The 16,140-nt window shown below is 33.3% G+C and overlaps 2 protein-coding genes, 1 long non-coding RNA gene and 1 other non-coding gene across 6 annotated transcripts; 2 read left to right on the top strand and 2 right to left on the bottom strand.

Annotated features, from left to right (window-relative positions):
* Nucleotides 1-235: 235 nt before the first annotated feature.
* Nucleotides 236-307, top strand: TRNAT-CGU (transfer RNA threonine (anticodon CGU)). Its single transcript has one exon. It is a non-coding gene; the product is annotated as a tRNA-Thr (tRNA).
* Nucleotides 308-3,441: 3,134 nt separating this feature from the next.
* Nucleotides 3,442-5,953, bottom strand: LOC135832478 (uncharacterized). The gene is made up of 2 exons (XR_010556321.1): nucleotides 4,969-5,953; nucleotides 3,442-4,816 (listed from the first exon to the last, which is right to left on the bottom strand). It is a non-coding gene; the product is annotated as an uncharacterized LOC135832478 (long non-coding RNA).
* Nucleotides 5,954-6,532: 579 nt separating this feature from the next.
* On the top strand, nucleotides 6,533-7,406 carry SmD2 (small ribonucleoprotein particle protein SmD2). The gene has a single exon (XM_065345742.1). The coding sequence runs from the start codon at nucleotides 6,669-6,671 to the stop codon at nucleotides 7,017-7,019; it is 351 nt and encodes a 116-aa protein (XP_065201814.1). The 5' UTR covers nucleotides 6,533-6,668; the 3' UTR covers nucleotides 7,020-7,406.
* A 486-nt stretch (nucleotides 7,407-7,892) lies between these two features.
* BTBD9 (BTB (POZ) domain containing 9) lies at nucleotides 7,893-13,194 on the bottom strand. 3 transcript variants are annotated; one of them, XM_065345741.1, is made up of 13 exons: nucleotides 12,963-13,194; nucleotides 11,699-11,934; nucleotides 11,490-11,619; nucleotides 11,182-11,412; nucleotides 10,832-11,108; nucleotides 10,533-10,755; nucleotides 10,237-10,466; nucleotides 9,977-10,166; nucleotides 9,719-9,905; nucleotides 9,535-9,633; nucleotides 8,589-9,449; nucleotides 8,311-8,520; nucleotides 7,893-8,238 (listed from the first exon to the last, which is right to left on the bottom strand). In XM_065345741.1, the coding sequence occupies exons 2-11, from the start codon at nucleotides 11,896-11,898 to the stop codon at nucleotides 9,369-9,371; spliced, it is 1,848 nt and encodes a 615-aa protein (XP_065201813.1). In that variant the 5' UTR covers nucleotides 11,899-11,934; nucleotides 12,963-13,194; the 3' UTR covers nucleotides 7,893-8,238; nucleotides 8,311-8,520; nucleotides 8,589-9,368. The 3 variants fall into 3 exon arrangements, with proteins under 3 accessions (XP_065201813.1, XP_065201812.1, XP_065201811.1); XM_065345740.1 differs by having other exon boundaries at nucleotides 12,969-13,194; XM_065345739.1 differs by lacking the exon at nucleotides 12,963-13,194 and adding an exon at nucleotides 12,316-12,470.
* Between the last annotated feature and the right edge of the window lie 2,946 nt (nucleotides 13,195-16,140).

Below are 16,140 nucleotides of genomic sequence, written 5' to 3'. Positions count from 1 at the left end.
GTCGGCGAAGTCATTTTATGATTTTGCTGCGTGTGCCTAGTTTGGTAGGCCGTTTTGAACGATTTCGTCATTCAGTAATCAATTCCGTGTGTATTCTGAACATCGGCGAGTGTGTTTACGGAAATGTAAGCGCTCAACGAAAGTATTTTTAGTAAAAATACAATGAAACATCACAATAACGAAATACCACACAAGCCAGTGCTTGTGTACCCGAAAACTGCCCGCTTTCCCTAAAGCCTCTTTAGCTCAGTGGTAGAGCACTGGTCTCGTAAACCAGGGGTCGTGAGTTCAAACCTCACAGGAGGCACGATTTTTTTTTCTTCGAGATTTCAAAAATAATTAGGTATTTATCTGATCCTTGGATTTATTTGAATTTTTTTCGATAACCGTCATGTTTTACGTAAGTTTTTAATTACTACCTGAGCATTTTTGAAAAATTGAAACAAAAATTCAATTGGTATTCGTTATGTACATAGTAAATAAAAAACAAAAAATCTGTTTTCTCGAACGCTCTAAAGTTTGAAATTTAAATTACATATTTAAATGCATTTGTCTTATTACTTATTTCATTTCATTATTATCATTATTATTTTTATTAAAACAGCAAAAATGGCATTTGAATTGCGTATCCTGGAAATATGATAATTGATATCCAATTTCACGTAGGTACTAAAAATATTCTGCACTCATATTTTTTAAGAAGAAAATCATTTTTCAGAAAATAGGTACTTACTATTTTTTTTTAAATAAAAATTTAGTAGGTAGTAGGCACAGGGTACCCAGAAATATCGAGTACCCCTAAAAAAGTTTTCTGCTCAATACTTTGGTTGTACATCTACCTACCCTAAATTTTTCCTAAAATTGTAATAGTTTCATTTTTTTTTGTTTTTAAAAATAATATCTGTTTGAATGAGCTTAATATTTTCTAAAATAGGTACATATGTTTTTGCAGGTTTTCACAGAATGGTCCCCAGATCCCAGATGAAAGTTGAGTAATAGGTTAGGTAGGTACATATATGTACATAACCACGAAGAAATTGAACGAAACCTCATCAATTGATGAAAAATGATAACATGGGCAAGTGAGTATTCGGTACCTCTTTTTCATGTAGAATTTGCTTGCCATTTTTGGAATACGTATCATCCTCACTTAAACTGTTACGAAACATCGAAAATGATGAGTAATTGAGTATAGATATATCAGCGATAAAGATAGGTGTTAACTGGTAATGGAAAATTACCAAGCAACAAAGGAAAGTCGAAAGATTCTCATTTCCCAACAACGATAGACAATTTTCAACGCTTTCCGGCTTCCGATGGCGATTTGTGGAATCAATAAGGTAAGTAATTCGTATTCGTATTAACTTAGAAGTGAAACTTTGTCATCTGATATGTAATAGAATTAATCTATTTATAGATATTACGAAACAACACCGAGAGGAAAGAATAAGGACACCAATTTTAATATAGTCTCATTATTGAGATTGTTTGCAACCTTGAAGGTTCATTGATGCGTTGTGGCTTATTCATATCGTCATCTCGTACATTCACCAAAACTAGAAGATTTCGCGCTTCACTTATCACCTCTGTAATATTGTATCTTGATCTTTTTTTATCATTATAACCACAAAGGAAGCGTACCGAATCTTCAAGGTTAGTTTGAATGTCGCCGGGAAAAAAGTGCATGCAAGTAAAATAGCCTAGACCTAGACCTATGTTATGGTGTCGCCACTCTACACTCATCCATTTCGAATTGATATTTTCAAAGAATACTGTTCATGTTTTACTCTCAATGCTTTCCTGTAGATATACGATTTAATCAACACTCAACTGAATAAACGAGGGATTCGCTGATGCTTTCTAATAAGGTGTATAAGATCATTGATTATACGTAAAGTAAAAAATCAATGATAAGATAGAAAATTTCAGTGATGTACGTACATGTACCTACCTAATATCCTAGGCAAGGCTACTAACGAGTAGGTATTTTTCGAACTTGTTGAGTTCACCTGGAAGAACAGAGCTTGTTGCACAAAACACAATAATGACAACTCTTCTACTTGTGATAGTCGAACTCGGAACTCCGGTCACACATCTGCGAAATTGTGGAGAAAATATGAAAATAACAAAAGACTATTATGTAGCAACCTTTCATCGTGGCGATTACGACATACGCCAGACAGGCAGATGTTTTTTCCCTTCATTTTCAATAGAAAGATTTCCTTGTCAGGAATGAGCCCCGTTAAACCTTTCAAAAGAAAAGTAAGTGGGTAGGCTATTTACATGTGAAAGGGTCTTCGCCACTTTTTGTCTGGTTAGCAAGGATATTCGAAGAAAGTTACAAAAGATAAAGCATGTTTTAAAAGGAGACCGAAATAAGAGTTTTTTACTGCGCATCATTATATTTGTATACTTTTGAATTGAATCTTACATTGACAACAGGTTAACTGTTCTGTTTGTGCTTGATTGTTTTTAAACAATGTTTCGTTTTGAAGGACAATGCACTAGAAAGAAAAGTAAGTATTTATCTAACGTTTCTGTTTCGAATGAAAGTACATAGGTGCAACTTAAATTAAAGCAATAAGAATCAACGTTCATACTAACGGTCGAATACGGCCAACGAAAAAAAATTGTACAATATACTTACATATCAAATTCTGAATCCTCCTCTTCTCCTCAAGTCTGGCTCCGCACAGGGTGTCTGGGTGCGGGGTACAGAAACGGTGCGGAATTCTACAATAGGTATGGAACTTCATCCTTGAGGAAGAAATCAGATTCTTACGCAAAAAGTGTAACACGTGTCCTTTTATTATTCTTTTTTTGTACGAATTATGAAGGGGGATTTTTTGTTTGGAAAAGGAAAATACCCGTATAGGTAATGGCACGAATATTACGTCAGAGGAACTAAAAGCCAGATGGATTTTATTCAATTGTAAAAGAGGGAGATGACGTATGATCTTACGTTAGCTAAGGAAGAATACGTAGGTAGAAGCACATGGTAGGTAGGTACTATATGGACATGGAAGAGTTCGAGGTGTTTATGATGCTTGAAATTAACACCCACTATTGATATCGGTGAAATTAAACCATAAAGATTATCCGTTTGAGGGAAACTGATGTTTTATAGAGTAGGTACACGTCATACTGCACCGCTAACCTTATATTTTCTTTGGATTTGAAGTACATTAGATTAGATCGAGATCCCTGCTATCGGATAATGTAGCCTTAAAAATTATTTTCGCCATTCAAAGTAGGTACAAATAGGAACAGATGAAAATTATCAACAGGTTGAGTACATAACGGATTAAAATGAATACTTATATGTAAGTGATCTATGTTCATAAAAAAATAACGCAGTTTTAGACATAAAACGGATTATTTTACAATAATTTACTAACTCGATCGAGCCCATGTTGTTTTTGAAAATGCAAACACGAAGGAGAGGAATCAAAGTTTGAGCTTTATTGATAGAAAAACAAATTACACCCGCAATAAATATCACCCACGGGCCACGACCCACAATTTTCACATTATCAATATACATATTTTTTGTTTTATAAAATTTATCAATTAAAAAACGATCACGTGCTTTGTTCCTCACACTTCTCACACTAAACTTCATTACTTAAGTACTCATAACAAAATCAAAATAGAATGCAGTCAATCAATTCAACATCAACAAGTCTAGATCGTGTAATAACAAGGACGAGAACTTCGAAATATTTTTTCCTTAATTATATTGAACAGACTAATATTTCAGGATTGCTGTGATAAATAATTAACATAAAGTATATTCTATGATTAATAGGAACTTATTTAAATCTTAAGTAGCATTTTTACTGTTCCTCCTTACCTATAACTCGCAAAGACTTACGAGACTTTGCGAGTTCAATAAGTTTTCAAACCATTTAAATTACTTCCAACGTATAAAATTTATCCTCAAAAATAATATTAAAATAAAAAAAGTAACAATAATAATATAAAGTAATCACAAAACCACAGCATTACGTTTCGAAATTTAAATTCACCACGAGCAAAACTAGTAATGACTTTTTTTTTACAAGACAAAAAATTCTCAAAAACAAAAATCACATTCTTTTAACAGAAATTAATGATATCGCGAGTAGGTAATTAGAAAGTAGAGAATACACATTTTAGTCCACTTTCTGAGAGAGATCAATTTCATGAAGATCTTATTTACGAAGCTTATTTATGAAGGTATTCTCTTCAAAGCAACTGCATCAGTCATCAACAACAATCGTTTCAATGTACGGCTCTATAATTTGTACATCTGAATCACAATCTTCTGTAATTTCGGTATTGAGAATATCCTTCGCATGCTCAGATAATTTAGCAACCTTAGTTTGTTGAGAAACGTTTTCTTCATTAGGTCTAATGATTATTGAATTCATTCCGATAGGCCGGGTATAGATTCTCATCCTTGCGATACACGTTCCAGCGCTTCCACTTGTTCTTGAACGTAAATTGTAACTTTTAATTGGATTTCTCGGTATATATCTCGATGAAGTATTACTACGAAATGAAGTAACATTGTTACGAGTCTTAGCTACTGGAATACGAGACGGAGTAAAATTGTTACGCGACTCAACGATTGGAATACAAGATGAAGCAAAATTGTTACGCGACTCAACGACTGGAATATGAAATGAGTCAAAATTGTTACGCAACTCAGTGACTGGAATTTCTTTCGCAACATCCTTCAAAAATTGTAATTTATCAATAAGCTGTCTGTTAGTGAGAAGACCAAGACCAAAATGTTTCCTTAGAGTTTTCCATCTTCGTTTACAGGACTCAGCTGAAAACATATAAAACATTTTTTTCACATAAGAAGGATGAAAAAAAAAAATGTTTCAGGGTTAATGTTCCTGCATAAACTTTATAACACTAGATCGTGGTATCTGCAATAATTATCATTTTTTCCAATAAATTCATTGTCGTGGTACTTACGCTTCAATTTCATTACTTTCGACATTGATCTCCATCTTCCACATTTATCAGGAGCACATGCAGGGGGGTATATTTCTTTAAAACAGCAAGGGTATTTTGGAATATTTTCTGCTAAAAGCAAATAGTTGTTCAATTCTCCCTGATTTCTATCGATACTGTTATTGTTATTCTTAGGTACAGCTTGCATATTGACTATATTGACATAACAGGTTTTTGTGATTATAAATAACAATATCACCGCTCTAAGAGCATTGTAAATTAATTACACTTTACATCACCATTTCATTCAAGAATACTGTACACGACTATTTCACTCAATTTCATTACCGATACACTGAGATTCGTCATTTAATTTCGATGAGATGCAGATCTATTATCATGTATAATCGTGCTTGCAGTTACAATTACATGATTCAAAACATTTGACAAGTCGACTATTGATTGAGTATTGAAAAACAGAAGAAGAAAAAGTAGAAAATATCTATTGTCTGCATTGATTTCAACTCTAAATTTCTTATTATTTCACTTTTTTTCAAGTAAATCACAAAACTATTGATTGAAATTATAGACAGTAGCTGAAAATAGCAGCGGTTAAATGCAGGACAGCCTGAGTTTTTCTGACATTTTTTTTTTTCTTATTTATGCTGTTTTTACTTTTTATTAGATAACGAATCGTTAGTTTTAGCAGATTGCTGAGTTTTTTTTGAGTAAAATTTTAGTGTTGGCCTTAGTGTTGGGGGGCGTTGTGTCCGCTCACCTCGGCTTCGCCTCGGTTGCGCGGGTCGCTTTGTTGTTCATACTATGTCTGTTAACTTCCCTCGGCCTTCGGCCTCGGTGAGTACAGTTTTTTATATACAACCGCTGTTTTCGCTTTATTCCAAGGGGATGTCGGTGTGTCACCTTTTTCGCTTCGTACCAAGGGGATATCACTACAAAAATAAACAAACGGCTCGGCTTCGCCTCGCCTAATTCGGCATGCCATTCGAAAAATAATATCAATAAATTTATTCATTGTTTGTAAGCAAAAAAAAATAATTTAATTACTTTTTCTGTAAAAATTCAACTCGTAAAAATTAAAATCGCGAAAAAAAATTTTGAAAAAATTTCTGCCCAACGAGGGAATCGAACCCAGACTTCTTGCACAGCGATCCGTTACCATAGCCAAGCGCTACCGGAGCAGCTTGCAGAAATGCGTTTTACAACGCTATTCATGTTGCTCTAACACGTCGAAAACTACCCCCCCATGCGCATACACGTATACGCGTACGTGTATGCGCGCTCGCACGCTCAGGCGGTCCTGCATTTAACCGTTGCTGCTGAAAATACTGATCTGATCTGAAATTCGAATTTTTTCGCGATAAGGAGTGTACAAAATTGAAAAGTAAACAAACGTTTCATTTTTCGCGGAACTTTTTCAATGCAAGATGCAAAGACGAAATTCATTAGGTTCGGACGTTCGTCGTTCGGTTCCAAAGATTTGAATTTTGAAATTTGAATTCAACAGCGCTCTCTGAATAAAATCAGCAACAAACAAAAAACCTTGAAAAACTCATACCTTACCGTCAAATTAATTTTGAATGTTTTTCTTTTTTTCCGGCATCGTTGATCGTTGTTGAAGTTTGATGATAAAATTCGTCTCGCCGATATAATTTGTATTATTCATATAATTCAAGTAAAAATTATAATTGATAAATTTTAAAATGGCTAAACCGAAGAGTGAAATGACCCCAGAAGAGCTGGCCAAGATGGAAGAGGAGGAGTTCCAGACAGGACCTCTTTTACTATTAACGGAGTCGGTACGTGGAAACACGCAAGTTTTAATACAATGCCGTAATAATAGAAAGCTGCTAGCAAGAGTTAAAGCTTTTGATCGTCATTTCAATATGGTATTGGAAAACGTCAAGGAGATGTACGTAGAAAAACCTAGAACTGGGAAAGGCAAAAAGAAAGCGAAACCTGTGAATGTGGATCGTTTCATTTCCAAAATGTTTCTTCGAGGAGATTCCGTAATATTAATCATTAAAAATCCATTATTACATTGCAGTAATTAATAAGAATAATGTTTGTGTATGTATTTTATCTAGCTGTCGATATGCAACCAATTTGATCTTACTTTATCCCTAGAAACATCTCGGACCTTTTTCTGAACAGCATCTTTATTTTCTGTTTTGATCACGTCAGAATAATAGACCTTTCACTTAAATGATGAAAAATATGTCTCTTGTACCAGTGATGATTATATACTGGGAGAAAATACTGTATTTGTTATTCATTAAACATGTAGATGAATGTGAACGATTGTGTTCAAATCATGAGCAGATCGTGTTTCGCATTACGTATGTATTATGCATGTTTGTTTTGGAAAAATATCTTTATGTAAAAAGTACTTCATTCTGTATTTTAATTTTTGTATAATAAATTTTTCAAAAATCTTTTCATTTCACTTCCAAACGTCATTCTCTTATTTTATAAGGTATTAATGCCGTGCGTGTGATGTTGATACGTTTACCGACTAGTTACAAGAAAAGTGAATTTAGCTGGTCTTTCAAGTGAGTAAATATCATTTTGAAGTGAAGCTGATGGATCAATAATTACGAATTTCAAATGGTGTAACGAAATTGAAGTACTTGATTATGATCGCCTATGCAATGTTACCTACATCATGTACGTAACGTCCTAATTCATGGTAATTTCAACATTCACACTTAAAAATAACGTCAGATTGAAATTGTAATTTTGAGCAAAATTCTTGTCGCTGCAGTCTCATGGTAAGAACTATTAACGCCAAGTTGTAGAGAATGATCATCTACGTATTGCTTTTTAATGATTCTTTAGTTTCTAGATTCTAGTCTAGATCATCGGAGTTTTAGAAATGATCTGAAATGTATACTCCACATTTGGAAAAAAGAACCAGAAACATGTCGTGACTATTAAAAAATAATTTAATTCAATACAAAATCTTACAACAGCTTATAAAACATGCAGTACCTATATACAAAATTGAAGTATAATTCAATAGCATCGTATCAGTCTATTAAACCATCTACATTCTCATTCAGAGTAGTTACCATATTGTACAGATTATCATTTAGAACTTGTAACCGGCTATCCATTGCTTCTTTTCGATTTCTTGTATTCAGCACTTTATTTTTTAGTTCAGCAACTTTGTTTTCTTTCTGAGAAACTATGGATTCCAATGCATTCCTGTATCTAATTTTTTGTTCCATTACGACTGATCTGATGTTATCATCAACATTGCGCGGGGGACGCCTATTCAACAAATATTATTTATTTAGGATAAACTTATCCACGAAGTAAATGAATGCTCGTGTGTAATCTTACCACGCAACGTCATCAGAACTACTCTTCTTAGATAACTCCTTCAATTCAGAGAAGCTTTTATGAAGATCATTAGCTTCGTTCTGCTTTTCTAAACAAGCATCAATTTTTTTGGACACTTTTTCGGTAAGTCTTGCATAAAGACGTCTACTGAACTCTGGGTTCTTTCTGATAAGGTTGATATCTTTATATTCGTTATAATGAGCTTCTTCTCTGTAATTATAAGACGTTACTTCTAATTAATCTTTCCTAATGTTGCAATAGAATAGTAAATTACATACCCTTTGACGTTGAAAAGGTTTTGCAATGCTTCTTGAACGATACCGTGTAATATCTGAATTTTATCCGGTTCGCTGTCGTCACTCAAAGAAAGTAAAGAAGAATTGCGATTTCCGAAGAATGTATCTTCTGATGAGTTACCACTCATTTTTGAAATCAAGAAATGTACTTAATTTAAAGAAGTGTTTAAAATTAATTTCACGAGACGTCGATTTTAGATTATTATGCCGCGAAAGTGTTGTTTTGATTTTTCTATTTTTCTTTTTGATCTTTTCAGGAGTACCTTGATTTTAAATGAAAGCCAGGCCAAGCGCCAAATGAAATTAGTAGTTCGGTATTTTCATAGTAGGGCACTTTCATAGTAGTAACGCCTTACGGTGATTGCATTTTTTTTTTTTTTTTTTTGTTGAGAAATTCGGTGGTCATTTGGGTCAACGCTTACATAAGACTCAACTCGAGTGCGACTCTAAAGCACCCCTTTGTATCATTGTATCAAATTGACAAAAAAAAACGAAGATAAACGAAAAAGTAGTTGTATTAAAGTATAAGGTAAAAAAAAAACAAATTAATGCAAGAATAATTAATAGTATAGTATACACAAAATGAAAAATAATAAGTAAATTTCACTAAAGCAAAAAGCTCATGTTCATTTTGAAACAATACAAGGAAACGAAAACAATGCTTTAGATTTGAAAAACTCAAGAACAGTATCAGAAGTTAGTGGTTTGAACTTTTTTTCGCCAGGAAAAAAATTTAAACATACCTTAAATAAACAATAAATATCACGCTTTAAGTTCAGAATTGGCATTATTTTCAACTAACGTTTCCAATTCCGTACTTTCAACAATACTTTCTGGTGCTACCTGTAAATGAAGGGGAAAAAATAAAAGTTTTACATTGCAATGTTCAAAAGATTAAATACCATACATATACTATTAAAATTGATACCTCTTCGTCACTAACGGATGTTTCTGCTTTTTTAGCGAAATCTTTGGGTGGCCCTTCTTCAATCTGAGCTGGACATTCGAAATGCACCATATGGAAAACCTGAAATAGATTCACAAACATTCGTTTGTATATCATTCAATTGAATAATTTGGTATGAGAAAAAAACAACAAAAATACAACTAACCTCATTAGCAGTGTTTTGTGTGCCAGTGATACGAATGAAAACAATAGGTCTTCTTTCAAAGTGTAACGTTTGCCAAGAGGTACATTTCTCGTTAGTTTTGTCTATCAATAGCTCCCAATCCCACATATTAACAGAAACTTCGATAAAATAACTGTATAATCGATCGTCGCAATCCCACAAGAGTAATCTGTAAATATTAAAATAAGTAATACACGCAAGAATTTTTCATCTTGACGCAGAATGAAGCTTCACAATTACCTCATAGAATCAATTAAGTACGGTTGACCTAATTGAATTAATATACATCCACTACCCAACTGATGGCACGTATATCCTGAATCCCAGTCGTATGATTGGACGTTCCCATCTAAAAGTGAATTTCTCGTTCTACTCACTCCTTCTATGACGCTAGCACCAAGAGCACAAGTTGCAACATTGTGTTTAGGAACTGAAACAAAATTTATAAATTAATCCGAAATGCCATCCTGTTCATAAATTTAATTCTGTTTTCTACATACCGACCAATCCTTTTTCAAGAGGTAACGCTTTGCTAGTGTACATAATTTCGAAATGAACAACGTGAAAAATTTTGTTCACCGTATTATTAGTTCCAACAATTCTGACATATTTAACAACCGTAGCTGGGAAATACAAAAACTGCCATGATCGACAAAAATACTGCGTATGATCGATTATTCTGGTCCAATCCTTTTGATCCATGGAAACTTCAACGTAATATGAGTACGATCTACATGTAAAAACACTATTAGAAGCATGAAGGTACTTCTGCTTGAAACTATTTTAGCATATTAACCTCAGATCATTATCCCAAAGCAAAATTTTGATGTGATTCACGATACACTGAGTGCCCAACTGTACCAGGATTCCAGGATCACCAGAAGTTTCTCCTATTGCATGACGCGTATATCCTCTATCCATATCGTAATTAGAAACATTTCCATCTAAAAGAGCTGACGTAAATTGTCCCTGAAGTACAACGGAACCCTGTTTTGATGACGCCATATTTTGATCCATTTCTATCAAAAAATAATGATGTAATTAAGATTATGCAAAACTGAAAATTTTCTTAACACGCATGTTTATAATACGTACGCAGAAGACCTCTATATTTGACTTTTGCATTCGAAAGTTGCGATGTTTGCATTTCAATGGCATCTAAAATGGTATCAGGTGATATTAATCCGGTAGGTCTAACAACGGACATTAAATCCTTTATATTAATCAACGGTAAACGGATGGCGCTCAATATCTCAGTTTGATTTTCTGGAGTAATATCACTATTTGCTTGAATCCAACGATAAACTGCTTTGAATATTTCAACTTCAGGGGCGAAAAATGCATCTCTGCTAATTAGATGTTTTAGAGAATCCTAAAGCAAATACATAATTACATTAATATGTACATGCATAACGTCAATCTGAATCCGAATAGCAAATTTATACCATCGAAAGTTGAAGAAATGAATCTTCTTCGATCACTTTGGATACACGCTTATCGATAAACGAAGCCGAAACTTGCATTAGAAATTTCAAATTATACAGCCTGGCCGAATCATAAATCAAGCAACAATTTTGAATTGTTAAAGCTTGCTTCAGGTAATCTGAGATAGCATTTTCTAAATCTGTGAAACCATACTGATGAGCAAGTCCTAATACTTCCAAGATGAAATCTTCCTGCAAATATTCGTATACATATTATATTAGTCCACCGAATCATGTTTTGTTGAAAGTTTCAAGCGTTCGATACGTACTTTCAGATTATTTAGCGATATTAGTCCAGTATAAATGTATTTGAGCAAAACTTTAAACGCTTCAACGCTACTTTCAGTGATAACGATCTCATTTTGCGTTGATTCTCGCATTCCTCCATACAATAATGCTCTGTAAACGTTCGCGAAGAAAAGGTTTCACTTTCTATGCAAATTAAAGCGTTAGTTCTACGGTTCTACGACTAATTTACCTGAAATATTCACTTCGAGCAGCGAGTATTACTTTGTGAGCAAAAAACTTCTCATTATCAACTTTCAATACCAAATCGCTATAGTTGTTATTCAGGTACAACGCGCCGATATGTTCGGATAAGTAACTTGTATGCTTGATTTCTCCAGCGGGAATCCCGCTTTTACTTAATGACTTCAAAGTATGATGATTACAGCTCATTTCTAGTTCTTACAGATCACAAACTCAATTCATTTTCTGAAAAATAACAAATACAAAACGTATTAAAAATTTGGCATCGTTATGAATTTCATCATAAGCTCAATAACAAAACAACACTAAGAAAACTAGATAAGGAAGAAACCACCACCAAAATTAGGGCAATAGGAAATCGGTGAATATGCAGCTATCTATGTAAATGAAAATGTAAATTAAACGTATTCGTTGATTGCTTTCACATACTCTGGGTCATCAACCCAATAACATAGTAAATAGTAATCGTTCAACATACAAATTTTGCGCTTTTCTTAAAACATCGAGAATAGAACCTAAAATTCAGCGCAAGTTTGGCAAATTTCATTTTACCTTGACCTCTGAGGTTATGCTTCAAATTTCGAATTCTAATTGAAGTGTACTCACCGATTTTGAAATTAAAGCGAGTTGACCCCATTTTTTCCATATTATATCCGAAGAATGAAACAATTTACGGGAATCTTAAATAACTTGAAAATTTTAATTTTTAATTCTTATCGTTATCAATTATTTTTACGTTTACAAAAAAAATAACAACAAAATCAATAAGAAGCTGTTACACGGCAGCCAAGTTGGTGCGTCAGTGAAACGAAAAACGAATGAGAATTACTGAGAAATTACCAAATAATTACGATTTTATATTTTGTATTGAAAAATGAAAATGAAATGAACATGACAAAAATAAAATAATAAAAATAAAATGAAATTAATTTCGTAAAATAAAAATGAAAATTTCATTTTTATTTTACGCCGTTGCTCGTTTTACTTTTGTCCTTGTGGACGGACAGTTGATCAAAAACTGACAAATAGCCTATATGGTTTTTTAATTTTTTTCTTACTTTTCTGGGTGAGATGAAATGAAATAAGGAAATAACGATGCAAAATGCAAATGTAAATAATGTAATGTAATTGCGAACAAAAATGACGGATGTGATGTGAAGATCAAGATAAACAATGATGATTTTCAAAATAATGTTTCCCTGGATTAAGCAATGTTTGGCATATCTGTGTTATTATTATGAAATTTTATTTACATTTACCGAACAACAGGCTGCAGTATGGAAAATTGACGCAGTGCTTTATATCGCTGTTGGAAGAATCATACACTACCAGACCAGAGTTGTTAATTAATCGAGAAAATCGCTCTTCAATGCATTGGTATTGGTATGCATGTGGAGAATCACAATCTTCACAGTCATACTTAATTCCGATTTATAATCACTGACACATTTTTCAAATCCGATACGAGCAGGTATAATCACAATTGAGGAACTAAGTATCATTCCTACGCTCGTTTTTTCATTTAGTATGTTTTATGTAGTTGAAGGACGAAAGAGGTGCGTTTCAATAATTAATATTCATCATTGAACTCTTATGGTAAAAATTCCCATTATATTTTTCAACAGAAGGACAGTTTATTATTCATTACGAGTTTAATTGAAATTTACTGATTTGAATACTTTATACCTAAACATTAATTTCGTGATTGTAAATATCTCTTTCAAGTTGCCTGTTCGATACATTTTTTTGCTGCTTTCCTGAAAGTGGAAGCAACGCATAATATCTACCTAGTACCTACCTATACTACCTAATATTAGAAAGTATGAATCTTACTTTTATCGCCAGTAAGACATAAATAAACTTGAGCAATGGATAAGGTATCAGCGTTTTGTACCTACTCATAAGTTTCTACCAAAAATGAGATGCTAAAAACAAAACAAAAAAAAATAAAAAATTGACCATTGGTAAAGATTAAGGTACCTACATGTCATGTAACATTTAGCATTCATTCATCGTTAAAAGCAAAATGTCGAGTGTTTCAGTAAGTCAGTAGGTTCGTTACGATTATTCTAATGAAGTGAGTGATTCATATTCATTTTATAATTAATGATGCGAAATTATGGAAATTTCGTTTTTAAATTTATTACGTGCACATAGGTGGATCAGCAATGACGTAGATAAATTTTATCGAGAAAATACACGTGCGAGTTGATCAAAAATTAAATTCATTTTAAAAATGGCTTCATATGAGCCTACTTTTCAGATGATAATTGCATGGTATGAATGACAACATGCCTTGAAAATTTTTACTCAGAAAAAAACGTTCGTTGCGAGATATTTGCCTAGGTACCTATTTGCATTATTTGTCCAACGAAGCAAATGATAAATTTTAATTTTTTTGGCTTCAAGTTTTGATACCTATTAAATTCAATATCAAATTCATGAAAATAATATTGAAATTAGTAATCGCACGGTTATACGTTGATTCGCAACAGAATATTACAACCTGGCACGTGACAAATTATTTCAGACGCACCGAAATGGCTCATTAGCAAGCGGTTATTTTTCATCCGCGTTTCATTGTAAATAGATGGAAAAGTTGAAAAGAGAAATATATCTCTACTCAGATAACAATAAAAGTATCGGACCAGTAAAGGCTTATTCAAAAGCACCTATATAAATATCTTTACAGATACAAATTGCGGGTACACGAGTATTTGTAATAGTCGTTAATAATAATTCAAGTCGTTATCTTAATTTAGGAGGCTTCCTGCTTTCGTCCGTTGTTCGGCTTGTAGTTTTCCACCGCTCCCTGCGGATATTATGTAAAATAGAGTAGGACCATCTCCGGCTTCCAGCTTTAGCCCCGCTTAGTTTTCTGTAAGATAGGAAATGAATTGAATGCCCTCCGGGGATTTCATCAGCAAAGCTATCCACCTCCCGTCCTGAACTTTAACTTCCTCTTCTTGTATCTTTTCCTCGTTTTTCCCGCTGTACTCTCGTGTCATATTCCTTTTCACTTCCTTTTCCCTTTTCTTATCGTTTTTGAGTTCTAAGCTTTGGAGAATTCCTTTGGCTTGAAATTACATTACCTACCCTTACTTGGTAATTAACCGCGTCCTCTTTCTTTTTACTGTTGAGGAAAAAAAAAACGTTCAAACTTCTGAAAATTAAAGACAGCGAATTTTAAAACTTTTCGTTTGTTGCTTCGAATAAAATTGTCTTTGCTTGAGATTTTATTTATAGGTATAGATGAGAACCGTATGAAGAATTTCCTTGAATTTATTTAGCTAGGTACCTACCTTTACCTTTATGCATGTGATGTTTCATTCCTATAATTTAGATTAGAATAATATATGTTTGAAATCGTTTTTCTTGTTGATCATTGTTTTTTCCCCTAATTAGTTAAAGGTTGCATCACCTATAGGCAACTTTTTTCCCAAATACTTGTACCTAATTAGGAAAACAACGCCAGAACTCGACGATTTTCGTGTATCGTGCTAACGTTTCATAACATCGACACACTCGACATATTGAACCATATACATAAGTAGGATTTTTATAGGTGAATTGGAAATCTAGATATGAGTGGGTGGTATTCACAAAATGGCCGGTTGCCAGTTGCGTTGCTATGCGATAAACGAAAACGACCAATGGTTCTTTCCCTTTATTATGATAAAGGTTTAGTGTAGGCACCTCTAATACACATTCGCTTTTTCTTTTCATCCCTCTGTTTTCCATCGAAGGGTATTTTCTTCTGCGGAACACATAAGCTTATCTAAAGCGCTACGCGTTCGTTATTTCGCGTAGGCAGCAGAGAGCTTGCCTTTACTTCAAACTAAAGTTAAAGCACGTTAAGTCTTTTTAAGCTGACAGATGATTTAACTCGCTTTGTTTTGTACTTTTCCTTCATTATAATATGTTCGTATATTAGTTTTACCTCTTCTATGTAAGTTTCAAAATTAAAACTGGCGGCACCTTAGATGAAAATTTAGTAGGTATGTAACAATGTGGTCGAAGTCGAACCGATGAAGCAATGAACGACGAACGTTTTATAATTTTTATCTACAAGGTTAAATGAAGTCGTAGAATAAGGGTTACGTACCTACCTACCAAGGTCTTAAAAAATAATATTGTCTTTTTTCTTCATTTCCTTCTCATTAGCAACGTTATCTCAATAAAAAATATGTTTCGCTCGTTAAAATGATGTATAATTGTCGCGTCCCCTTCATTTTTCCAATTCTGATAATCGTAAAATTTTCTACGAAGGATGTTCCAAAATATTAAAAAATTTTGAAAATGTTTTGAAACTTTCTGTAAAATTAAAATCCGCTTCCAATGTAGAAAATAATTATAGGCAACTTACTTCTACTTCCACGTAGGCCTACCTACAGGCTATTGATGTTCTGGTGAGCTCACGAATAAAAAATC

The sequence above is a fragment of the Planococcus citri genome, chromosome 1 (assembly GCF_950023065.1).
Source record: "Planococcus citri chromosome 1, ihPlaCitr1.1, whole genome shotgun sequence".
NCBI lineage: Eukaryota > Metazoa > Arthropoda > Insecta > Hemiptera > Pseudococcidae > Planococcus > Planococcus citri.
This window is presented reverse-complemented; position numbering and strand designations above follow the sequence as displayed.

Coding starts and splice junctions, on each gene's coding strand:
- SmD2 (XM_065345742.1), top strand. CDS start 6,669: ATGGCTAAACCGAAGAGTGAAATGACCCCAGAAGAGCTGGCCAAGATG.
- BTBD9 (XM_065345741.1), bottom strand. CDS start 11,898: ATGAGCTGTAATCATCATACTTTGAAGTCATTAAGTAAAAGCGGGATT. Junction 10,167..10,236: donor TCTTGAAAAAGGATTGGTCG/GTATGTAGAAAA, acceptor ATTTTGTTTCAG/TTCCTAAACACAATGTTGCA. Junction 9,906..9,976: donor TACTTAATTGATTCTATGAG/GTAATTGTGAAG, acceptor TAATATTTACAG/ATTACTCTTGTGGGATTGCG.